The sequence below is a fragment of the Vigna angularis genome, chromosome 6 (assembly GCF_016808095.1).
Source record: "Vigna angularis cultivar LongXiaoDou No.4 chromosome 6, ASM1680809v1, whole genome shotgun sequence".
Lineage (NCBI taxonomy): Eukaryota > Viridiplantae > Streptophyta > Magnoliopsida > Fabales > Fabaceae > Vigna > Vigna angularis.
The window spans coordinates 33,295,634-33,321,484 of NC_068975.1; the positions used below are offsets into that span (position 1 = coordinate 33,295,634).

General features: G+C 33.5%; 3 protein-coding genes and 1 long non-coding RNA gene across 6 annotated transcripts; all 4 read left to right on the plus strand.

Moving 5' to 3' along the window:
- Positions 1-4,655: 4,655 nt before the first annotated feature.
- Positions 4,656-9,603, plus strand: LOC128197430 (uncharacterized). 3 transcript variants are annotated; one of them, XR_008249975.1, is made up of 5 exons: positions 4,656-5,056; positions 5,297-5,858; positions 8,331-8,423; positions 8,842-9,021; positions 9,404-9,603. It is a non-coding gene; the product is annotated as an uncharacterized LOC128197430 (long non-coding RNA). The 3 variants fall into 3 exon arrangements; XR_008249974.1 differs by having other exon boundaries at positions 5,799-5,858; XR_008249973.1 differs by having other exon boundaries at positions 4,656-5,858.
- Positions 9,604-16,519: 6,916 nt separating this feature from the next.
- On the plus strand, positions 16,520-20,037 carry LOC108343266 (pyruvate dehydrogenase E1 component subunit beta). Its single transcript, XM_052879190.1, has 4 exons — positions 16,520-16,817; positions 16,922-17,031; positions 17,147-17,181; positions 18,722-20,037. The coding sequence occupies exons 1-4, from the start codon at positions 16,742-16,744 to the stop codon at positions 19,692-19,694; spliced, it is 1,194 nt and encodes a 397-aa protein (XP_052735150.1). The 5' UTR covers positions 16,520-16,741; the 3' UTR covers positions 19,695-20,037.
- A 1,229-nt stretch (positions 20,038-21,266) lies between these two features.
- On the plus strand, positions 21,267-23,872 carry LOC108343085 (F-box/kelch-repeat protein At1g30090). Its single transcript, XM_017581140.2, has one exon. The coding sequence runs from the start codon at positions 22,420-22,422 to the stop codon at positions 23,635-23,637; it is 1,218 nt and encodes a 405-aa protein (XP_017436629.1). The 5' UTR covers positions 21,267-22,419; the 3' UTR covers positions 23,638-23,872.
- A 1,144-nt stretch (positions 23,873-25,016) lies between these two features.
- On the plus strand, positions 25,017-25,522 carry LOC108343087 (outer envelope membrane protein 7). Its single transcript, XM_017581141.2, has one exon. It carries the CDS (start codon positions 25,091-25,093, stop codon positions 25,307-25,309), a length of 219 nt encoding a protein of 72 aa, XP_017436630.1. The 5' UTR covers positions 25,017-25,090; the 3' UTR covers positions 25,310-25,522.
- Positions 25,523-25,851: the final 329 nt, after the last annotated feature.

Below are 25,851 nucleotides of genomic sequence, written 5' to 3' on the forward strand. Positions count from 1 at the left end.
ACAGGATTCGCTATGCGAATCACCAGACAGAGAGCAACACCCTCTAGTCATTCGCATAGTGCACCAGCTCACACAGCGAATGACCCAGACAGTGAGCACTCTCTACAGGGACTCACTATGCGAGACAACTCGTATAACGACTCTGCATCATCTACAGAACGCAAGTTCTGCAGAATTAGGCCATCTCACACCCCTTTACCATTTCTAGGCCATTTTGCCAACTTCTAAGACCTCCAATTCGTGATTTATACCTAATTAAACTTATCTAATTGATTATAAACGTTCCTACTACAATTCTAAAGTGATTTAGACTCAAATTCTACTATAGAACACCAAAATCAACAACTTAGTGACCCAAATTCAATTTTACCACTTGTAACTTATTTTAGACCAGTTTGAGGTTCCTAACAAGTTAAAATTGACCTATTCGAGCTACCCAAACAGCCCAAACACACACAAGATCTCCAATGCCCAAAATCGCTACCTCACTACCTCCAATTTGCCCCAAAACACTACAGTTTCACTTGACCCCTTATCTAATCACCTTCATAACATCTCTACCTCACCAATGAACCCAATCACAACAATACATTTTCCCCATATCAATTTACAACATCAACTCACAGTTCCACGTTTACTCATACAGATGCATACAAAACAAGGTCACTCTAAACACAAACTTGTTCATCAAACAACAGAATATTACAGATTTCAGCACATGCATTGTTCATACAACCCATAGAAAAAGTATGTAGCTCTCCTTACCTTGGAGTTGAACAACATAACTCACTGGAATGCCCTAACGGTACCTCACACAACAAGGACCAGACCAAACCCTACAGACCACCACATTGATGGTAGAAAACAACTCTTAGAGCTAGGATTGAGTAGAAAAGGAAAAAGAAAAAAGCACAAGGCACATGCAACCAGCAAGAGTGCATGTCCCAATTCAAGAATAGATAGGAAGTTGCATGCAAGGACTTACCAGCCTAGAACTCGAAACAAATCGGTCCGTTGCGAAGCCCTCTACGTTGCGGATGTTTAGGCATCACCTAATCATAAATCCAGTGGCTCAATGAAGAGGACTAGAAGAGAGAAGGTAGAGATGTGGTAGAGAGAAGGCAGAGAAAAATCTGAAGCTGAATTTTAGAGAGTGAATAGAATGCTTAAGCTAATGGACCAAGATGTTTAAAAAGTCCATTTAAAACCTAGATCATTAACTTAATACACCTTTCTGCTCCTTTTAACTCATTTTTTTAGGTCTTCACATTTATGTTATATAATTAATAGCGGATGATATTAGGAGTTTTAAAATGTGAATGATTTAATAAGTGTAAATAAAAGGGAGAAATAATAATGATAGTTACAAAGATAAGATAGGACATGCAAAATATTTATACCAAAAAAATCTTTGTTTATAACATGTATAGTTACATTTAAATTTTATTTTTTTATTTTAATTTTCTATAATGTAATTTTTTAAAATTAAATTTCAAGTAATACTTATTATAATTTAAAATAGTTTATTGTTTAATAAATAAATATTTTGTTAAAAATAATAATAAATTATTAGACTACTAAAATACTGTTAAAATGGTTTCATGTCATTAGAAATTTTAGTTCATATAAGCAATGAACTCAATTTATATATTTAAAGAATTTATAATCACATAATAATTTAAATATCTCATAAATCAAAATTTAACAGCAACTCTCAACCGCATTAAATTGTTTATCACTTTCAAAATCATGATGGTAACACATTCATGATCCGCACATTTCAAAATCAATCGTTCCAATAATTTGAATAATCTTAATTATCATTGATAAAAATAAAATAAAATACATTTCGAACTCAAAATAGTAAGATGCAAGCACTTCTTTTTCACATGGAAGCATTTCTCCCTATTAATTCAAAAACAGGCTGAAGATTCAATAATTAAGGAACTATTCTCATTGCTATCATTGGTATATGATCAGCTTATAACTTATTTTGATTAAAACATTATTATTGTCATCTAAAAACAATTCAGTGAAAAATTAAAAAGTCATCTATTATACATTAATAACGATATTAATAATAAAATCTTATATTTTTTAATACGTAAAGACAAAAAGATAAAATAAAATTCATGCTGACCAATTAGCAGAAAAATTAAATGACAAAAATTCAATTAGAAAGTTAAATAATTAATAAACGAAAATAATGATAGTAAATAATATTAAAAGACTTAAATTTGCAAAAAGGAAAATAATCAAACCTAAAAAGTAAATAAAAATATTGCATCCACATTTCTGAACTTAAACAAATTTATATAATTTAAAAAGTGCCAGCAATTAATAGTTTTTTCAATCTCATCGATGTAACTGTGATGATCATCATAAAGTCTTTATGTGAGATAATCTATGCCAATATTTAGTGGATGAAGAATTTATATTACAAAACTCCGTGATAACATATTACATTTGTTACTTTTATTGTTGTATATATACTTTTAATTAAATATATTTTTTTCTATGGTGAACTCCATTTGACTAGCGATGGATGACGTTTCAGAAAGAAATAAACTTTGAATGTGTTTAGTTTAATTTCACATGGGCATACAAGTTTATTTCCACATACTTTTTAATGACTTATAAATACACTTTATTATTGCCATAAAATAAATCAATTATATAAATATAAATATTAAAAAATAAAATAACTAACAAGTATATGAAGATTGAATTCTATTTTAAGTATTTTTTGAGATTTTGTTAAAGAGAAAAGAAAGGATAGGAATTGTATTTCTTATTTCATAATCAGGAGAGAGTATAATTTGCATATATATAATTGTTTGAAACAATATATAAAAGGAATATAAATATAAAAATAGAATATAAATATATGAACATAAATGCATAGATATGAACGAAAAATAAATTAAATCCAATATCCCCTAAAGCTACAGCATATATATCCTTAATGCTCAGCTTGGACAACAAAGATTGAAATTGTGCTGGATGCAAAGCTTTAGTATGAATGTCTGCAAGTTTGCTGAAGTAGGAACGGACAAAAGCTTAATTACACCAGCTTGAACTTTATCTCTTATGAGATGACAATCAATTTCAATATGCTTTGTCCTTTCATGCATGGCTGGATTCTGTGCAATTTGTATAGCAAATTGATTGTCACAAAATAGAGGAACTGATTGTGGTAGAGGTTGTTTCAAATCATGGAGCAAATACAGAAGCCATTGAATTTCACATGTTGTGGAAGCTAAAGCTCTATATTCTGCTTCGGTTGATGATCTGGATATAGTACCTTACTTCTTGGATTTCCAGCTGATTAGTGATGCACCATAGAACACATTAAAACCAGTCACAGACCTTCTAGTGTCAGGGCAAGCAGCCCAATCAGAATCACTAAAAGCCTTGAGAGCATGTCCTGTGTTGGAGGGAAAGAATAATCCTTGTCCTGAATTGTTCTTGATATATCTCAAGATTCTTATTGCTGCTGCATAGTGATCTTCCAAAGGATTGGAAAGAAATTAACTGAGAGTACTAACAGCGAAACATAAATCTGGTCTTGTGTTGGTTAGATATAGTAACCTGCCAAGAAGTCTTCTATAGGCCTGCACATCTGAATAGGATTTCTCTTCTGTCTTGAATTTTTTGTTGCCTGGCTGTATGGGAGTAGAAACAGGTTGACATCCCAACAATCCTGCATCTTCTAGTAACTCTAGAGCATACTTCCTTTGTGACAAATTAATGCCGTGTTGAGATCTTGCAATTTCTAAGTCTAGAAAATACTTGAGTTGGCCTAAGTCTTTAATCTTGAACTTTGCATTCAATAGAGCCTTCACAGTTTGGATTTCCTGGATATCATCACCTGTCAAAACTATATCATTTACATACACAAGTAAGATGGTAATATGAGCAAAATCACTTTTGACAAAAAGTGAATAATCTGATTTTGATTGTATGTAGCCCAAAGAGAGTAAAGTAGTTGTCAACTTGTAATTCCATTGTCTAGAGGCATGTTTGTGTCCATATAAAGACTTCAACAACTTGCAAACTTGTCCTGATTTTTCAGTTTTATAACCAAGAGGAAGAGACATGTATGCTTCTTCATCTAGATCCCCATGTAAAAAGGCATTAGTTACATCTAGTTGATGTAAATACCAATGTTTGGAAGCTGCTAAAGCCAGAACCAACTGTTGTGAGTTTGACAACAGATGAAAAAGTCTCAAAGTAATCTAAACCTTGTTGTTGTGTATAGCCTTTGGCTACTAACCTTGCCTTGGATCGTTCAATACTCCCATCAACATGCCTCTTTATTTTGTATACCCATTTACATCCGATAGGTTGTTTTCCATTAGCACTAGTACAAAATACACTTTTTATAGCGATATTTTATACTTGCTGTAATCTATCAAGTGTAAAAAGTGATACGATGGCATTATCGTAAGTAATATAAATTCTTTTATATCGGTTATACATAAAATAGGTATTAAAAATAATAAGGTGGCAAAATTATAATAAATGACAAAAACTTTTACACCGGTTATCTTCAAAAACAGGAATAAAAAGATATGTCTATACCTATTAAACTTATAACCGGTGTAAAAATAAAGCAGTGGCAAAAATGTAATATTAAATGCCAAAACCTCTTTTCCATTCGTAACCAAACCCCAACCCCCATTGCTTTTTCCCTTCCTCTGGCCTCCGCCACCACCATGCCATTTACGCGGGTTGCCAACCTGGTTCAACTGCCGTAGGTCTCTCCGGCCTCGATGGCCGCCTCCTCACCGCCCGTCCCAGCCCCAAGGTCGCCGATCTAGGCTTCGTCGGCGAGGTCGCCAGAGTCGACCCCACAATCCTTTGCTACCTCATCGACACCAACCACATCCCGGTCGTCACCTCCGTCGCCGTTGCCGTTGAAGATTCCGGACAGCCCTACAGCATTAACGCCGACACTATCGCTGGAGAACTGGCTGCAGCGCTTGGCGCGAGAAGCTAATTCTGCTGACAGACGTTGCGGGATCTGGAGGATCGGAACGGTTACAACAGCTTGGTGAAGAAGATTGACATAAACTTTACCTTTCATAACATTATGGATTATATTATACTTGCATTTATTTATGTTTCTAATTTTTAATGTTCTTTTCTGTTTATGTTGTTTCATGAAGATATGATCTGTCTAATATTCTTGCGCGTTTCTTGATAGTTGGACATGATTATGCTTCTTGGAATAATTGAATTAATTTAATCAGACAATTAAAGTATTGTTTGTGAGTAACACCATGCTTTGCAGGCTGCAGATACCTTGTGTTGCATTCATGCTGTGATATTTTTGAGATAAATGAATCAACAAGATGAAGTACTGTTCATATTGTGCAATGAGTGTTAAGTCCAGTAATGCAGCAAAACAAAATTCTCTTTCTAGTTCATTATTGAACAATTGGATGTGTTTTTTTTAAGAGATATCCTATGTTAATTCTCTCTCTCTCATCTGAGGTAAGGTGCTTAGATTTTGATCTTATAAATGTTAGTTCCACTTTTACTGATAGTTGATGTCAGAATCAAATATGTGGTCTCTTTACAGGTTAAAGAAGAAGTTGAAGCAGTCTTAAAGAGACATTTAACCAGCATGAAACAATAAGAACTAATCTCCTACTGATTATATAAATTCCCATGACTTGGACGTGGTATTGAGTTAAAGGAATGGACTGGAAAAATATGCTATAACTGAATGATTTAAAATTGTTTAGCTTGACTGAAATTCATTCTTAGGCATCCTTTTTACTTGTTTTCAGGACTTGTGGAAAGGAATTGCATGCTACTGAATTAAGAAATTTGCACCATTAGTTTACTTGGTAACTCTCTTTCCTTATTTTTATATCTTTATTTTTCATTCTCTTGCCAACTTCATTTTCAATTTTCTTTATATTATAAATGGTTCGTGGGAAATATAGTTGAGAATACTATTTTCGAAGTGAAAGTGGCTGGTTGGAAATTTTGAGTGATGTCACAGGTCTTAAGGTATATGAAGCAATTTCCTGAGCCTGTGATGATACTCTGCCTCCTTTGAAATAGAAAAGAAAAAAAATGTACTTAACATGTTAGCAACCACTTCAAGTCTTTTCTATTATTCACTTTTAGTTTTAAATGCAAAAATTCAGTTTGTCAAGTTTGCTTGCCATAAAAGATAAAAGGTTATATCCAGTTAAGTTACCGACCAATCTGTTGTCTGCAAAACATGATTTGCTTCCTAAGTTTGCTAAGTATGATGTTGATCTTTTGACCATAGTGGGAGTGGGAGAGATCTTGGTTGTTCCCTCTAAAATCAATCAATTATGGGAATATCAATCAGGTTTGAAAATGTGTTTAATAACAACTTCTACTCATAAAACAACGAACACATAGGAAATTTTGATATTACGCCATAGTTGTGCGGGTAGACAACAGATGAGTAAAGAACCCGATCAACCTAAGTTGTTCAGCTCTTTCGTTAGTGTGTTATTTATGCTTTAGTACAGACAAGCAGCAATGATAGATGATAATGCTACCCCATTAGAAGAAAGTCTTTCATCTTTTTCAAACACATCAAAGCATATGGAATGGAAGAAGGGGAATGAAAGAAGGGGAATGAAAGTATGAAAATCGAAACCACACCTTTATAAGTCCACTTTTCTTGTCCAACTCATACTTGACCTTACTGTCTTTGCAAATTTCAACCACCTGCCATGGGAATTGATTTATTTCTCTAAGAATTCAACCACCTGCCATGGGAATTGATTTATTTCTCTAAGAAAAATCATTGGGAAACAAGATTCTAAGTTCTAATATGTTGTTGAGATCGCCTTATTTAATCACAGCCTTATTTAATCTGTTGTTGGGAAATTTCCTTCACTTTGGCCTTTTCTGCTTCCTCAGTTTTTCTGGTTTCTGGATAGACACTCAAAAGTCACAACTTCATACCCATCCCACTATATATGTGACGTATTTCTATGAAATTTGAAAAGCAAACAAAATTAGTGCTTGCTTATTTAAGGAGCCATTCAATTCGGCTTGTAATGAATATATGATTGGAATCTCAAACTGGTAATCATCATTAGGCACTGTTAATGGTTTACATTTACTTTTTATTCACATACCTTATCATTTTTATCCAACAAGGCATTGACAGTTATGGACTTAAAGTAACTGCTGTTACAAAACAATCTTTTGTAATATCACAAAAGTATAAATAATGTACGTATAGAGAGAATATAATTTATAAATTTATAAGATATATGATGTGATATAGTAGATATCCATGAAATTAAGGTATATTTCTATCATTACTTCGTATCAAATTTGATGTCTTAGTTTACATCTTATAAAGTTTCTTATACTTTGTTCCAAAGTTTGATCTAAAGTACACCAATATTATAATTATAGTTAAAAACATGATTAATTAATCTAAAATTAAAATAATTAAACATAACAAATAATAAATGAAGGTTTAATGATAATTAAAAACATTTAGTTATATAAGAAGTGTTTCCTTGTGAGTCGAGAGAGTATTCAGATACAATCTTTTAAGTTATATTCCTTAAAAAAACTTATATTGATTGAGCAGTTTTATATTGTGCACGTTGATATTAGATTTTAGATGGTCAAATGTGAGATAAAGAAACACGATTGAATGATTGCTTGGCTTCATGAAATTTGGATTTAATTTTGTTTTAGCCTTGATACAGCAGTAAATTTTTCTGCTTATGGACTTGGAAGTCATGGGTTCAACTCCTGGAAACAACTCCTCTTTTGTGGTTTTGGAAGTCATTAGGATGCCCATTTTGTTAGTGAAATATGTATTTTCTTCATGTGCATCTCTAGAGGTTTTGGCAACCATAGTTTTGGTGATTATAATAAAGGTAAGAGATATTAGTTAAGGAAACATGATTCTTTTAATTTTGAACTGATTGTGGAATGTTGTTATTTTGTAACTAATTTAAAACATGAGGCTGACCAGAGTTTAAGACTGTAAATTTCATCCTCCCCAAATCCACTGCCCTACATTGGAGAAAGCCTTCTTGACTGGTGCGTAGGAATAAGATCAGTTCATACTAGGTACCAAACTTTGTAGAAAGACACTTTCAACTGCTTTATTATGAAAAATAAACTACATAAAAACTATTAAATTATGTAATATTATCTTATAAACTTGATCTACTTTTTATAAGAAGATTAAATCTACCAATTGGATTGATAAAATTTACTTTTGATAATAAGTAAGATACACTTGTTGTTGACATGCGATATTTATCTTGTTGCTTAATCATTTTATCCACCTTTGCAAACAGGTGGTTTTGGAGCTTCAAGAGGATGAAAAACTGACCACTTCGGATGATCCTCCTATCGTATTTGGCTGTTTGGATGGAAGCTTTATACAATAGGTTTGTTTCAAAGAGGTTTCTATATAATTGTAAATTGGCATCTCTTGCTTAATGTGGTTATGACTTCTGTGACTCTGAATTGACACTTTCTGACACTACACAATCTTACACCACTTCCTGAAATGTGAGTGAAGGTTATCAATAGGATGTGGTTGTCTCCTTATTGCCTGTAGCATGCTATATTAATACACTTTTCTCTGAAGCATGTAAGTGTCTAAAGTTCAATACTAGTAAAGGCCAAAGAAAATGAAAAGGAAACTATGCAAGAATTGCTACCCAAAATCAGTAAAATTTCAATTTTAATATACCCAAAATCATTTTAATATACACCTATACATAATGGTATTTACTTTAATAAATATTATTATAGAGATAATGCCACTAAACTCACTATATGGAATTTGATGTTGTTTCTCAGGGTTTTCGCTCATCTAATAGTCTTTCCAGCAGTGCTTTTGATGTAGTGCATCAGGTTGATGCCAAGTATCCAGCTTTGCTTTTCAAGCAACAGCTTGCAGCTTACGTGGAAAAATTATATGGAATCATTCAAGAAAATTTCAAGGCAGATTTGACATCTCTGCTTTCTTCTTGTATTAAGGTATGGAGACTGTGTAATTTATTATGGAAGATTTCTTGGTATTCCTATGCATGTGGTGCCTGTGTGCAGCAAATTATAGGCCAGTAGGATTAGTGTCATAGGTGGAATTAAGTGGAGGTAGCAAGAATCTACAGAGTGTCAATTTCACTACGCTTATTCCACTTAATTTAGTTGACTATAGATCTATTTAGATAAATTTCACCTTAAGCATTTATAGGAGAAGAAGAAACGGAAATAATGTTTTGAAGAAGCTAAGATAACTTCTGCAAATTAACTTTTGAAAAAGTTTACTTTCTTTTTTCTGTCTCAAAAGTACTTAAAAAGAAGTGTATCTACACTTTCACTATGCTTATTCCACTTACGTATGATAATATGACTTCAGGCAGATAGAGAATCAAATGACAACAGTCAACAAGCTGGTTCTTGGCTCAGCATTATGGAATGTCTTAATAAATATCTCAAGATTGTGAAAGAAAACTATGTATGTGAACGTTTGACAGTACAGTGAATTGGTATCTGTACAGCCCTTGACTTCCAAGTCCTTTTTAATGTTATAGAGCAAACTGATTTTATGTTTTGCCCCAGATCCCTACTGTTCTAGTTCAAAAGCTATTTAATCAAATTTTTCAATACATCAATGTGGAACTCTTTAATAGGTAAACATGTTTTGTTTCATTCAATCCTTTTTACAGTAATGGAGTAATTATAGGCATTGCATCTGGGTTGACTTGTTAATTGGAAATGTTATGTTCTCGAGCATTCTTTTGCATGGAGAATGTTGCACATTCAAACATGGAGAATATATAAAATCAGGTTTGGCAGAACTAGAAGGATATCTACAAAAGTAGCATTTGACAATACGATATTCTTTGCTATTAGAAAATTTTCAAGTCTAATAAAAAGAATTATTCTTTTGATCTTTCAACTTTGTATGCCTTTGAAGTTGCCACATCTTTATTAATATATAGTGTTTAATAAGTAAATAAAAGTTAGAAATTATATGAAGAATAATACTTGAATATTTGGCTTAGTTTCAAAGTGTATATTTCTCTATTGTTGCAAAGAGGTTGCAAATAAAATGTTCTACATATATTATAAGTAGAATTATCTTGATAAGTTAGAAACCAGATTCTGTTTGAAATTATAAAATGTTCTACAAATATAATTCATTTGAATTACTTAAGATAAAAATTAGCTTGAATTCTCACCTGTAAGGTATTAGTCATAGAGTTCCTAAAATAATGAAAAGAAAATATTCATATAAAATTACAAATATAAATTAAAATATTATATTATTTACATATAAATTAAAAAATAATTCACTCCCGCATATCCAAATTTAAAAGGTAACTAAAATTTAGTTAAACCTTAAATATAATTTTAAAAAAAAATATCTATAAGCGAATCATTATTATTAAATTTTATATTAGAAATAATATTGATTATTTTGTTCATTATTGATTATTTAGACTATATTTTGGAATTAAATTTTATGAAGGTTTGGATATTGATAGTAGTACATACAAATCAAATATTAAAAAGAAAAAAAAACTTTTTACACCGGTTATAAAATCACTAGGTATAAAAGTGAAATTCTTTTATACCTATTTTAGTCGCATCTGGTACAAAAGTGAGTTTTGTTTTATCAGAATTTTTTATACCTGTCCAGAAACATCAGGTGTAAAATATCAAACTTCCGTACCTGTTTTAGATAGAACCGGTGTAAAAGTTAAATTTTTTACAAACGAAAAACTTTTATACCCCCTGCTTCTATACCTATTCGAAACCAGTGTAAAAAGTCTTTTTTTTAACAGGTATAAAAAACCATTTTTGACATATGTAGGTAGATTAGTCAAAACCCAAGTTTTGGTATTTTCTAAAGCTGCAATTTCTTGATCCATGACATTTCTCCAACAATCATGTTTGATGGCTTGGTTATAGGTTTTAGGTTCACTAACTTGGGAAAAATTAAGGACATATGATTTATGAAGAGATGATAATGCATCATATGATAGATATGAAGAGATAGGATATAAGGTACCTGTGGATGACTGAGTGGCGGAAGAAGTAGATAACCTGTTGCAATGATAGTCCTGCAGATAAGATGGTGTATGTTTTGGCCTGGTAAATTTCCTTTGTGGAGTAGTAGTGACAGGTTCAACAGAAACAGGCTGAGAAGAGAAAATAACAAGGTCGGAAACAATATAAGGAGGAGATGTAAGTGGTAAAGAGGATTGATCAGTAACTTCTGAGAAAAGAGGTGATGGAGGTGAAATAATTTTGGTGACAAAATCCAAGGAATTTTGTGTATCAATAGGTGAGTGTTGTCACTAGTAAGAAAAGGAAATATATTTTCATAAAATACTACATTCCTTGATAGAAAAATTTCCCTAGAGTTGAAATCTAACTAAAGGTAGCCTTTCACTCCTGTTTTAAAACCCAGTAAAACACAGTTTCTTGCACGAGGTTGAAATTTTGTTCTGAGTTTGAAGAGTTGAAGCATAGCAAAGTGAGCCAAAAACTCGTAAGTAAGTAATGTCAGGTTTAACATTGTGTAACAATTGAGATGGAGAAAAATATGCCAAAACTTTGGAAGGTAAAATATTAATGAGTTGCACATCATAACGAACAGCAAAAGACCAGAAAATTATGGGCAAATGGGACTGAAACATTAAAGATCTAGCAACATTGAGAATGTGTTGATGTTTGCTCTCAACGACTCCATTTTGTTGAGGTTTTTCAACACAAGATAATTGATGTTGTATCCTTTTTTGTCTATAAAAATCTGTCATTGCAAACTCATTACCATTATCTGATCTAACAGCTTTTACATCAATGCCAAATTGTGTTTTTATATAAGAAACAAAGCCAATAAGTTCTGATGTTGTATATGATTTACTTGTCATTAATTTAATCCATGTGTATCTAGACATATCATCCACTAAAGTTAAGAAATATTTGAAACCATCAACAGAAAAAGTATTATAGGGCCCCCAAAGATCAACATGAATTAAATCAAAAGGAGCTTTTGAAACAGTAGTACTTAATTGAAAAGGCAATTTTCTTTGCTTAGAATAATGACAAGCATCACAATTAGTGTATTTTGTATTGGGTAAAGTGGTATACATATTGCGTAATTTGGTATAACAAGAAAAAGAAGGATGCCCTAGTCTATAGTGCCAAATATCTATAGAGCTATGTCTTATTGTAGAACAAGCAATAGAATTCTCAGAAGTAATAGCAGCTGGTGAACCAAGGGGTGTGGGTATAAGAACTATCATGACATACAAGTCATCTCTTTCTTCAGCTTTCCCAATCATTTGCAGGGTTGACTTGTCATGTATTTCACAGAAAAATTCAGAAATGTTAAGTTTACAAGATAGAGATTTAGTTAACTTTGTGAGCGAAATAAGATTGACAGAAAAATTAGGAACAAACAAGACATTATGTAAAGTAAGGTGTGAGCTAAGTGAAACTGTGCCAGAAAAATGAGCAAATGAAGAGTTCTTGTTGGGTAGTGATATTATAATTGGTGAGATTCTATGATAGGAAATAAAATGAGACAAAGAATTGGATATATGATCAGTAGCACCTGTGTCTAGAATCCATTGGGAATAGATATTACCTTGAGCCTGAGAAGAAGTGAAAGCATTATGAGAGCTCACTAGATTGGTAGAATGTGGAACTGTGGGATTAGATTGAGGAAGAAGTGCCAATAGACCATGAATTTGCTCTTGAGAAAGTCCCAGAGTTGAGGAATGTGACTGTGTCGGAGAATTATTATAAGAAGGAACTACTGTAGAAGAATCTGTTAACATTGTGGACTCCTTTAGATTTAAGATCAGGTGGTAATCCATGTATTAGAAAGCAAGTATCAATGGTGTGGTTTGTCCTGCCACAATAAGTGCATTGTCGAGGTGCACCAAACCTTCCCCCTGAGGAACGAGCCTGAGAACCTTGATAACGAGCTTGAGAACCTTGATATGAAGATCTTCCCCGGCCATAATCATTGGCAGGAGAGGGTTTACCTCTGCCATTGAAGGTAGAAAAAGAAGGTTTAGATTGAGAAACTTGTGACGCCATGACTGGAGGTTGAGAAAGAATTCCTGATTATAATTGTCGCTCATGTTGAATTATCATCGGAAAAAAAAATGGGTAAAAAAGGTAAGGGATCCATGAGAAGGATCTGAGAGCGAACAAAAGAGTAATTATCATTCAAGCCTCTAAGAAAACAAAGAACACAATCATTTTCACGATATTCCTTCATTGTCTTAGAAACAACACAACAAGAAGCAGAAGATTGACATTCAAGAATAGGGCGAAAATTGCAAAGTTCATCCCAGAGAATCTTCATTTTAGTGTAATATGCAGTAACACTTAGGTCAAATTGATGCATTGAATAAAGATCTTGATGCAATTGTGAAATTCGAACAGAATCACCTTGGGAGAAACGATCTTTGAGATCCTTCCATGTCGCAGCGGCAGAGTCAATCCAGATAATACTTGTAGCAATCTCATGAGAAGCAGAATGATTGATCCAAGATAAAACTAGATTATTGCAACGCTTCCATGCTGGAACCATGGGATCTGTATCAGCTGGACAAGGAATGGAACCATCAACAAAACCAAATTTATTCTTCATTTGTAGTGCCATAGACATCGAGCGAGCCCATCCATGATAATTGTGACCTTCAAGAATCGGGGAAACAAGCACCAGTGAAGGATTCTCGTTAGGGTGAATGTAATAGTCGTGTGTTGTATTTTGCAACGATGCGGGAGTAACAGAGGGAGTAGCCATAAAAGGAGAAGAAAAAGGCAAAAAAACCAAGAACGAAAAGTAGAAGATGAAGATCTGGGCAGGAAAAAAATTAGTTGCGGAAAAACGTGATAAAGAATTAATTTTCTTCTGATACCATGTTATGAGAAAAGAAATGATAGGAATTGTATTTTTTATTCCATAATCAGGAGAGAGTACAATTTACATATATATAATTGTTTGAAACAATATATAAACGGAATATAAATATAAAAATAGAATATAAATATATGAGCATAAATGCACAGATATCAACAGAAAATAAATTAAATCTAATAGATTTTTTTAGAAACAAATTATATGAACGAAATACATTTTTATGAAATAAAAAGGACTACATTGTGAGGATTATCAAATTATTCCGAAGAGGAAAAAAATGAGCTAAACTATATAACTTTTGACTAACATCACTTAATCTAACCATTGATATTAAAACATAGGATCGTAACGGTAATTTGAAGTGAAACAACTTTTGAGGGATACATTATTACATCTTTTGGTAAGAAATTTTAATGATAGTAAGAAATTGAAATCATAGTATTTAAAATAGTTATAATTAAATTATTTTTTTAAAATAAATTGTTTAGATTTAATAATTAAAATACCTCAATTGTTTATGTTAATGTTTAGATAAAACTATTTAACTTCTCTTTTAAGATAAAATTATATTTTAAAAATATTTTGATATTTTTGGTCCCAATCAATTTGTTTTGTTTTTTGTTTAGCATTAAATTGTTTTATTTTTTAGTTTAAATTAACTCGTATTAATTTTTAGCTTGTATCGAATATATTAATTCCTTTTAATTTGAGCCAATTTGACAAAACATTCGATATTGATAAATCTGATTCAAATTTTAATCCAAGTTCATTGGTTTTGTCTTTTGGTTCATATCAATCCATTTTGACTTTTGTCTATTTTACTTATTTTCCCGTCTAAATTAACTTTGCTTGATTTTTATGAATGAAATGAGAAGAGTAAATTCAAATTTCTTATAAAGATATTTGAAATCTTTTTATTTTATACATTCTAAATACCTTTCAAAACTTCTCAATTTTTTTTTAAATTATTTTATCCAAGTAAATTATTTTAATATAAATAAATTTAAATTATTTTAATAAATAAATTACTTTTTTAAATTACCTCATCCAAATAAATAATATTACTATTTTCATGAAATTGATCGTTAAACTATATTTTACTAAATCAGATTAAGTTGTTCCTCGCATAAAAAATTACATATTACAATTGAAATTACATATTATATTTCTAATTACCGTTCTTATTGATAGTTGAATCTGTCGCTGTGTAAGTTAAATAAAAATATATATTTAGTAAAAAATCAGTTGATAGGAAAATTCAATTTAATGTTACCTTTTTTCTAATAAACAACGGAAGGAATGGTAGAAGAAGCCAAATATGAGAATAAAAACCACGATAAACGTCTTCAATCTTGAATTTATCTAACATTATATTAGCTACCAAAAAAACCATTATTTAATTATATTGGATAGAAATTTCATGTCAAATGGTAACTAGGAAAATATGGTCTGTATTTTTTTGGAAACATGATATTTTAATTTGATATATGTACTTTTTATGTTATCAAGGCAAGATTTTCTTTTCACATATTTTGTAATATATCAACAAAAGCAAATAAATTTTCAAAAGAAAAAATATATAATATCAGGTAAAAATTAATTAATTAAATAAAAAAGCTCTTTTGAAATGGAGACTGCGTGTTTAAAATAATCTAAAATTGGATGTTAATTTAAGTCTATATATTAATCTCCAAATAAATAAATAAAACCTGGTCAAAGAGGCAGCTAAAATAAGCTTCTAAAAATTCGGTCATTAAATTCAACTCATCACTTCAGTGATGGGGTTTGGTTAGATGTGAGTGCCTTTGTCTCCAAATTCTCACTCTATATTTAATAATTTTATTTATTTTTAAAATAAATTGACACCCCCAACGTATTTCCTGAAAATTCGCCACCACCACATCATTCTATATTATGAGATAAGCAATGGTTAATTGAGTCATTAAAATTTTCGTTAACTGATTTCTTCGTTTTTAATGCTAAAATTTTGGTCACAGTTGTTCATTCTTCATATGATGGCATTACATAACTAAATGTAGTAAACGTAACAAGATACTAACAAAAAAAAATTTACTGTTGAAGGAAAAATAAGTAAGAACATTGTAGTTATCAAAGCTACTAAATGCAAGCTTCCTTTGTCGCATTTGCGAATAATGGAAGTATTCAAAAGTCAGTTGTTTTCTGTCTCACGTTAATGGTTTCTTCATCTATTTTACAAAAAAAACAGATATTATATTTTACTTCAAATATAATTACATAACATTAATAAGATATTACTTATAGTTTTAAGTCTTAATGCAATAATATAAGTTCTATAGCTTTTCTTGGTTTTTATAAAATAGTACTTCTATTCCAGTTTTCTTCTTTAATGAATAATTTGGTCTTTGTAATACTAAAAAATACATATCTAAAAGGGAGTGAAAATAGTAAAAGTATATTTTAAAAAATCTATGAAAAATCATCATCTAATTATAAAATAAAATTTTAGCATAATGAATTAGAGTATAAATTGAAGATGTTAGTGATTGTTTTAGATTAGATAGATGTTGGTAGGAGAACTAAATAGAGGAAAAAAAAGTTGCATCGGTGAAGGCTAGCATAGCAACGTAAAAACATAGACACCCAACACACAAACCAAACCTTTTTTTCTCGGTTACTCCGCCGCTTCCGTCTTTTTCTTCGTCACACTCTTTCTTCCTCTTCTTATTTATATTTTTCGATTCACTCCAACGGCCCTGTCCTTGCTCACTTTCTTCCAACTTCGATCTCTTCGCTCTTTCATTCATTCATTCATTCCATATTTCCATGGCCACCCTTTTCCACCCTCCTCTCACCGCATTTCCCACCTCCAACAAACTCCACCTCCCATCACCCATCTCAGGTTTCTTCCAATTCTCAATTTTCCAATCTCCCTCTTTTCTTTTTATAAGTATTTTACTTTTCCTCACTGAAATGTGTTATCTTTCGTGTTTTTTGATGATACAGCGAGGAAAGGGCAAATCTTTGTTGTCAGATCTGATGCGGGGATGAACCATCTCCTCTCAAGAGGAGCTCACCAGTCTCGGACCCAGAAGCTGCTTACTAATGCAGTCGCGGTGAGTTCTTTTCGACAATCCCGTCATTTTTTATCAGTTTAATTGAGGATTATTGAGATGTAGCGTGCATAGTGTTTGTTATAATGCTGCTAATTGGCTTCTGGGTTGTTTGCAGACTAAGCCAGATAGTTCTACATCATCAAAAGCCGGGTAAATTTCTTTCTGCTATCACTTTCTGTCACTCTTACACGCTCTTTTTTATTTAATGTTTTAAAGTAGTAGTGTCTTACAACACCATTTGCAGTGTGTCATGTGATGAAACTAAGTTGATATGTTTATCCTTTTTGGCTGGTAAATTTACTTCTTTATTTAATTTAGCTCAGTTTCTCTGTTCTGGTTATCTTCCTTCATTTACTTTTGCAAGTAATTTTGTTTGTTTTGGCTATGTACACACTTGTGCTGTGCTTGACCTCCACCTCACCACTTAAGTTGCTTTGAGAATCACTATTTGACAATACTGAAAGCTGTTAGGTTCCTAAAGTGCCACGTGCCTTTGAGGCGAGAGGTACTCTCGCGGCTTTCTCTTTCCAGCCAGAGTCTATAAGATGATAAGTTTTCATTGACTCAGTAATGCTCTTCGTTTTGATTTAGCTCGAAACAGGGAGACACCAAGAGCAGAAATTCCCCTTTTATGAACCAGATTACCCTTGTTATTAATGAAGGTTACTATTGTACTAAATGACCTTCTGGATAAGAATCCAATAGTGGAAATCCTCCTTTTATAAACTAACATACCAGAATCAGATTACTGTTGTTAGTAGTGGTTGCTATTTTACTGGGTGGCCTTCTATTTGTACATTTTTTTCTGACGTTCAAAATAAAGGAATCGAAAGCCTTCTTGGAATGGACAAAAACTTAATCCTTTCATTGTGCAAACTCACAAAGGCCCTTGCCTAGACACCAAAAGCTAAACTTGTTCATTGTCTGAATGACCAAGACGGGGAGCTTTAGGAAATGGACATCATTGGTTTTGCCTTAGCTATAACATTACCCTGGTGCTAATGCTATCATAATTAGGACAGTCTAATTCATTTTGCATAAAACCCATGTGAATTTCTTAAATTAGTTGACTTAGTTGTCACTTTCAAACTGACTGTGTTTATTTAGCCCCCAGTAAAAAGGCAGAGCGCTGTTACATGTTTACTGATGATCTTTTAGGAATAGATAATAATTTTATGCGGCTGCTTTTTAGGAACAGATAATAATTTTATGTTGGCTGTTTTTATTGGTGTCATGTTTTTTTAAATAGAACGTATTTTCGCTGTACATGAAATGGGTTATAGGTGTGCATTTTACATTGAGAATGCCAGTGTATTTGCATTCATCTATAATGTAGCACAACTACTAAGAACCTCCATGGAGTCCTTGATTTTATGGTAATTTCATTGTCCTGGGTGTTTGATTTTAATGCAAAAAATAATCTCTTGTGCATTTTTCTGACTTTTTTTTAGTCCGATAAATGCAGTCGTAAAACCATAGTATAAGTTTGGAACTATGATAAAGGTTGGTTGGCAAGTAAAATTTACGTGACACTTAATCTTGAATCTTGGTTAATAAAGGATTGGTTGAACTTTCTAAAAGCACGCTTTGGCATATGTTGTATGTTCTTATTGCCTGTGTTAGTTGTAGAAATAGGATGAGATGGTGCCAAATGATGATGAAATTGATCAGCTATGCACTTGACTCGCAGGCATGAACTTCTCCTCTTTGAGGCCCTACGTGAAGGTTTGGAAGAAGAGATGGAGAGGGATCCTCGTGTATGTGTAATGGGTGAGGATGTCGGTCATTATGGTGGATCTTACAAAGTGACCAAGGGCCTAGCACCTAAGTTTGGGGACCTCAGGGTTTTGGACACCCCTATTGCTGAGAATGCCTTCACAGGCATGGGCATTGGAGCTGCCATGACTGGTCTGAGACCAATTGTTGAGGGCATGAACATGGGTTTTCTACTTCTGGCATTCAACCAGATCTCCAACAACTGTGGCATGCTCCATTACACGTCTGGAGGTCAGTTTAAAATACCAATTGTTATCCGCGGACCTGGTGGAGTTGGGCGGCAACTAGGGGCCGAGCACTCACAGCGACTTGAGTCATATTTTCAGTCAATCCCTGGAATCCAGATGGTTGCCTGCTCAACTCCTTACAATGCCAAGGGCTTGATGAAAGCTGCTATCAGAAGCGAGAACCCTGTGATACTTTTTGAGCATGTGTTGCTTTATAACCTCAAGGAGAGAATTCCTGATGAGGAGTATGTATTATCACTTGAAGAAGCTGAAATGGTTAGGCCTGGGGAACATGTCACAATTTTAACCTATTCCAGAATGAGGTATCATGTCATGCAAGCTGCCAAGACATTGGTGAACAAAGGGTACGATCCTGAAGTAATTGACATAAGATCTTTGAAACCATTTGACCTTCACACAATTGGAAATTCAGTGAAGAAAACTCATCGCGTGTTAATTGTTGAAGAGTGTATGCGCACAGGTGGAATTGGGGCTAGTTTGACAGCTGCTATTACTGAAAATTTCAATGATTATTTGGATGCTCCTATCATATGTTTATCCTCTCAGGATGTGCCAACGCCATATGCAGGGACATTGGAGGAATGGACTGTGGTTCAACCTACTCAGATTGTCGCAGCAGTCGAGCAGCTCTGCCAGTAATTGATGAAAAAACAGTCCTAATAAGGATATGGTTTTGGTAAAGCTATAGCTTGAACCTGCTTTACAAATTTCCCATATCCTTTTTTATTTCTCTTCCAAGTGCCCCCATGACCTAAACCTTTTTTATTTAATTTTGGATAAGCTTTTGTATTTTTTTTCATAAAACATTTACAATTCTCACCCAATCTAGTTCATCTGCATCATTATAGTGGTTACGATCTTGTTGTTAGGCCAAGAACCTCGTATTTGTAGTATGTGTTGAACCGACCACAAATTCTTATTGTAGGCCTATTTTGTAAGAGTGATATTATTCATACAACATACTGTTGACATTTTTCTCTCACTATCGACGTTCATCAAATTGCCTATCCTATCATACACGTCTCTCTATTCTTTGTATAAATTGTTGTTAGGAGTCAGAGAACAACTATTACTTCTCATTTTGAAACCACTTTTATGGATGAATCAGTTTGTTTTTTTGGTTGTTGTGACGTTAATGGAAGTTTGTAAATGATTCGGTTTTGTAAGTTAAAGAAAAAAACAAATTTATCAAATTTTGAACTCAAACCATAACGAAAGATTAACCACTTTATCTTTCATTTTTTTCGATTGGTGATGGTCTTTGATGAGTGATAATAGAGTTAGTAATAACGACAATGATAACCATGGATGTGGTGATAATAGAAATTATGACAATGAAGATGAACGTGTACATGATATAGGACATAGTGGTAACAGTAGTATTTACGGTATATGTTTTATGATGGAAATTCATCTAGTAAGTAGTATATATTTTAATTGAATATACAATATTAATGGCTTGTTGCCAACCTTTTAATCTAGAAAAAAACAAAAACTACTGAAGTAGCAAGGATGTTGCGAATTTGGGTGGGGCGACACGCATTGAAGTAGTGGGTGGTGTCGTGGTAGACAAATGTCATACGGGATTTGTTTGGTACATCTTATCTTTTATGAGTGCCCAATTAAGAGATTATCTAACCATATACCTCAACAATATTAAAAAAGAATATGATAAAACGTGAAATATTTAATGTTGAAATGGTCATACAATTCAATAACAAAACATGTATTAAAAGTTATCTTTCTTGAGAGTAACCGGAAATCCCTAAAGTTGCTTGCTAAAATAACATGTGTACAAGGTATTTTAATTTTAAAATTTGATGTATTAAAATTGAAATAAAAAATAAAAATGTATCAGGTGATTAATAAGGTAAACAGTCAAAACAACCATACAGATTCTCTCTCTTGAAAATGTGATTAGTTGAGAAATACCTGCCAATTGAACACAGTTCTTGTTTGGAAAATATAGTAAGTTTAGAAATTAAAGAAAAGAGTGTAGTATTTAACTTTAACCAATTAAACCTATTTTTTCCCAATTTAAGATAACTCAATCAAATATTTTCAGGAAAGAGAATATTTTTATAAGAAGTTTAATATTTAATTTGTCAATTCATATCCACTATAACTTTTTGATTAAAACATGGTAGTTATTAATTTCTTAAACAAGACTAGAAGAACAATGGCTTGGAAGCTTTATATTTTGTTTGATATATGGTGAGAAAGTTGGAGCAAGGACATAAATAAGATGCATGATTAGCTTGAATGAACGCGTGAAGCAGTTCAAGTTTAGATGAGTGGAGATTAATCTTTGTCTGTCCGCACTGTTTAGCTTTTTCTCAATAGCGATGAATAGAATAAAAGGTTTGACACACCCTGAAACAGTAGAGCGTGGTGACCACAGCCATTCCATGTTGTTGCTGTGCATTTTTTGTGTGGCGTGTGAAGCCAACAACCCCAAAAGCGCGTGGTTTTGTCTGCATGAATCTGCACTACTGGCTTCATGTTTGCCACACAATAATCAAATCTTTCTTTGATCACAACAATCATCAAGAACGGGTCATCCTCTTCTTCTCTTTATCCCTATATTCTTGTGCCAAAAAGCAAAGTCTGTCCCTCAATCTCATCTTCTCTTTCTCCCCCAACCTCTTTACTACTTTCTTGGTTTTCTCTTATAAGTTTTTGTTTTTTGTCCACTTCATTTTTCCATTGTTTGTTTGGCTCCAGTGTTTCTTACCACCTTCATAAATTGGGGGTCTTTATCTTAATAAGATATTTTAGGGGTAATCGCTAGCTGGCTTTTTTGTTCTGGACTTCTGCTCTGGAATTTCGTATATTGTTGAGATTTTTATCTGCTGTCTCTGAGGTGTTGTTTCTGGTGGGCCTTGAATAGGGAAATCTGTGGCTGGTGCAAATTAAGACTTTTGGGGTTACCTAAAGTTAAAATCTTGATGAATCTCATTTGATAAAGGTGTTGGCTTTTGATGAAGAGGGCATGGCTCCATATTTGTGATGTGTGAAATACTTTTATAAAGTTGGAGATTTTAAGGAGGATAATTTTGTTTTAGTTGCATCCTACATCAGCTTTTAGATAATTGTGGAGGAGGAATTGGTGCTTCTTCTCTTTATTGGGGAGTTGATTTGGGGGATTCCTTTTATTTGTCCCAAAAATCTGAGGGAATCACTTGAAGTAACTTTGGAATAGGTTCTTAACCTCCGGATTGAAATTGGGTGTCACTATTTGGTTGGATATTGTTCCAACCCATTTGAGAACACAAAAGCACGAACTGGAAGTTTACTAATCAGAGAGAAGGTAAAGTTGTAGTATTTAACAGGGGTTTTATAGCTGCATATTTGAGATTTAAAGATGCAGCGTGTTAGATTTTCTTCTCAACAGTCAGCAGTACACAAACTAGGGGATCCTCAAATGGCATTATCTCCCAAGTTTAGGTTAGCGGCGGTGCAATCTTCTTTGGCAAATCCATCACCAGAGTTAGAGCATTCTCTAAGAGAGGAACCCTTAATTCCCAGCCTTCCTGATGATGTTGCTCTGAATTGTCTTCTCCGGATTCCAGTTCAGAGTCACTCAGCTTGTAGAGCTGTCTGCAAGAGGTGGCATATGCTACTTGGTAACAAAGAGAGGTTTTTCACCAACAGGAAGCAATTTGGTCTGAAAGACCCTTGGCTTTTTGTATTTGCCTACCACAAGTGCACTGGGAAGATCCAATGGCAGGTCCTTGACCTCACACACTTTTCTTGGCACACTATCCCTGCAATGCCTTGTAGAGACAGGGTTTGCCCTCATGGTTTTAGGTGTGTTTCGATCCCCAGTGATGGCACGCTGTATGTTTGTGGTGGCATGGTCTCTGATGTGGATTGCCCTCTTGACCTGGTGTTGAAATATGAGATGCAGAAGAATAGGTGGACTGTGAAGAATAGGATGATCACTGCTAGGTCCTTTTTTGCTAGTGGAGTCATCGATGGGATGATTTATGTAGCTGGGGGAAATAGTACTGATCTTTATGAGCTGGATTCTGCTGAGGTGTTGGATCCTCTCAATGGGAGTTGGCGCCCTATTGCCAACATGGGAACAAATATGGCATCTTATGATGCTGCTGTTCTCAATGGGAAACTTCTTGTCACAGAAGGGTGGTTGTGGCCTTTTTATGTCTCTCCAAGAGGCCAGGTCTATGATCCTAGAACCAATAACTGGGAAAATATGGCTGTTGGACTCAGAGAAGGCTGGACTGGCTCCAGTGTTGTTGTTTACGGTCATTTGTTTGTTGTTTCTGAGCTTGAAAGAATGAAGCTAAAGGTATATGAACCCGAAACTGATTCCTGGGAAGCCATAGAAGGGCCTCCTCTGCCTGAGCAAATATGTAAGCCTTTTGCTGTGAGTGCTTGTGATTGTCATATTTATGTTGTGGGTCGAAATCTTCTGGTTGCTGTTGGCCATATCTCTAGACTGAAACCAAAAGAAAGTTGTAAGGAAAAGTGGAACTTCGGTGTTCGATGGAATGTAATTGATGCGCCAGAATGTTTGTCTGATCTGACTCCTTCAAGCTCACAGGTGCTGTTTGCTTAGTTTTTCATTATCCTGTAATATCATGCTACGAATGTTGTATGAATAAAATGTTAGTACTATAATTATTGTAAGGTCTAAAAGTTGTAATAGCTGTGAAAAAGGAACAGTTTAATCAGTTTTTGAATTGTATCAGTGGTAGTATTTTCTTATGGTTGCTTGGGCAGTGTTAATTGTACATCAATATTTACATTGATATTTTCTCCTTAGTGGATGTCTTTATAAATTACATTCCCAGAATCAGAAGTTCTAGTTTTATTTGTCTCCAAAACCGTATCAGATGCAATCTTTGAAAGGATAGAAGCAGAATAATACTTGTTTGTATAAAGCCTTTTTATTTCTCAATGCTTCAGTTGCTCTACCTAACCATAAAAAATCAAAGTGGTGGATCCTGAGGCTCTGTAATATAATATGGTATTAGAATCAATTTGGATAAACTTCACTATAAAAGTATATAGGAGAAGAAAATAAGTTAAAATAAAATTAGCTTATTTATAAGCTAAATTTAAAACTTTTAAAGAGCTTCATCTGACAATCCGGTTCTTTAATATTGTTCAGTTGACTTAAACAGAGTTCAAAACTTACAGTTTTGTCTATAAATGTGATGTCACTTTCAAATGAATTTTGGTATTAATTCCAACGTTACCTTTCCTCATTCTGCCCCTTATGAAGATTTTGGTTGTTTGTTTTCGTTTCGATCTGTTCCAAAAGACAAAGTCTATCTTTATCAGCTCGTTTCTCTTGATGGTAGTCGCTGTCAAATGATGGAAAACATGGGGTGGCGTTTGTTCGATGTATAAGAGAAAGTTGATCCAATCCACATGGTGTGCAAGTGGAAGAAGGAGTGATGCACCTGTAATGGTCAAGGCAAGTTGACTAGTGTGTGAACATTTAAATTCATTTGAATTATTAGGTGGGCAAATTCTTAATACTATGCAATGAACGTTCTTCCAATGCTAATGACATGTGAAACGTGAAGAAGATTGCTTGTTTTGAGGGATTTTCTTTGCATAGATAGAGACTAGCAGCTTTTTAAGCTTTGTTCAATAATTAAATTTAAATCAAAGGCTACGGAATTAGTAGTTTTTTCTATTATCCTGTAATTATAAGATATTCCACGTGCTGAGTATTTATTGGTCGAAGACTTTTGAAGAAATTTTCTTTGGGATTTTGAAGAATGAACGTCTACCATAGCGCCACAAAACAGTGTGTGCAATTGGGTCAATGCGTAATGAATTTAAACCTAAAAGGGTAAATTTAGAATTTTAAAATTTTTAGGGGTATAGGTTGGAATTATTGGGGTGCAGGAATAAATAATGAAGACAAGGAAAATACTGGGCCAAAGTAGTGGCCCAATAAGAACCCGCAGAACAGTTGGTAGTTGAATCTCATTTGGGACGTTGATGATGATCGTCAATCTCTGTAAAAACAAGAATTTTGAGAAGAGTGAAAGGGAATGGGTGCGATAACGAGCGCGGTGATAGCAGTGGTGGGAGTGCTTTTGGGTTGGATCACAATAGAGATAGCGTGTAAACCTTGTCTTGAAAAGGGTCGCGAAGCCATCGATCGAAGTCTCAATCCAGATTTCGATCCCGACGACGATGAAGCCACCGCCATTCGCGCCCCACTCAATCCCACCGCCGTCGGTTCCTCCGCCGCCGTCAAAGCCGTTTGAAGTTCGATGACGCTTCTCGTGTTTTCGCCTGGTATTCAATATCTGTACCCAAAGTGTTTTTTTCATCTATTTTGAGAGCAGTAAATGAAAAGACTGATTTTATATATATATATGGGGTGGATCTGTGTTGTTTGTCTAATAATGAAATGGTGAGTTTGGGATATTAACTCTGTTTTATGTTGCTGAATAATAGACTGTGGATGTTGTAATTTAGCTCAAGCATGGTGGCTGGGAATGTATTTGATCGTGTAAATTGCATGCGTTTGTTAAAAGGGATTATAATTGATGAATTGGTGAGAATTGAAATTAAATGGTGGGGTTATAAAATTATTTAATTTAATGATCATATAATGTCAGTGTAAGAAGCATATTAAAAAACAGAGTTAAATTATAGCTCTGAAATTCACCCTTTATCTCCAGCTAGCATAGATATTATTCTATGATTCAGATTGTCGAAGGTGGAGGGCTAGTTATTATACTAGGTATCAGATATCCTTTAAATTGTTTGAACTGAAAAAAAAATACAATAATATTGAAGTTAT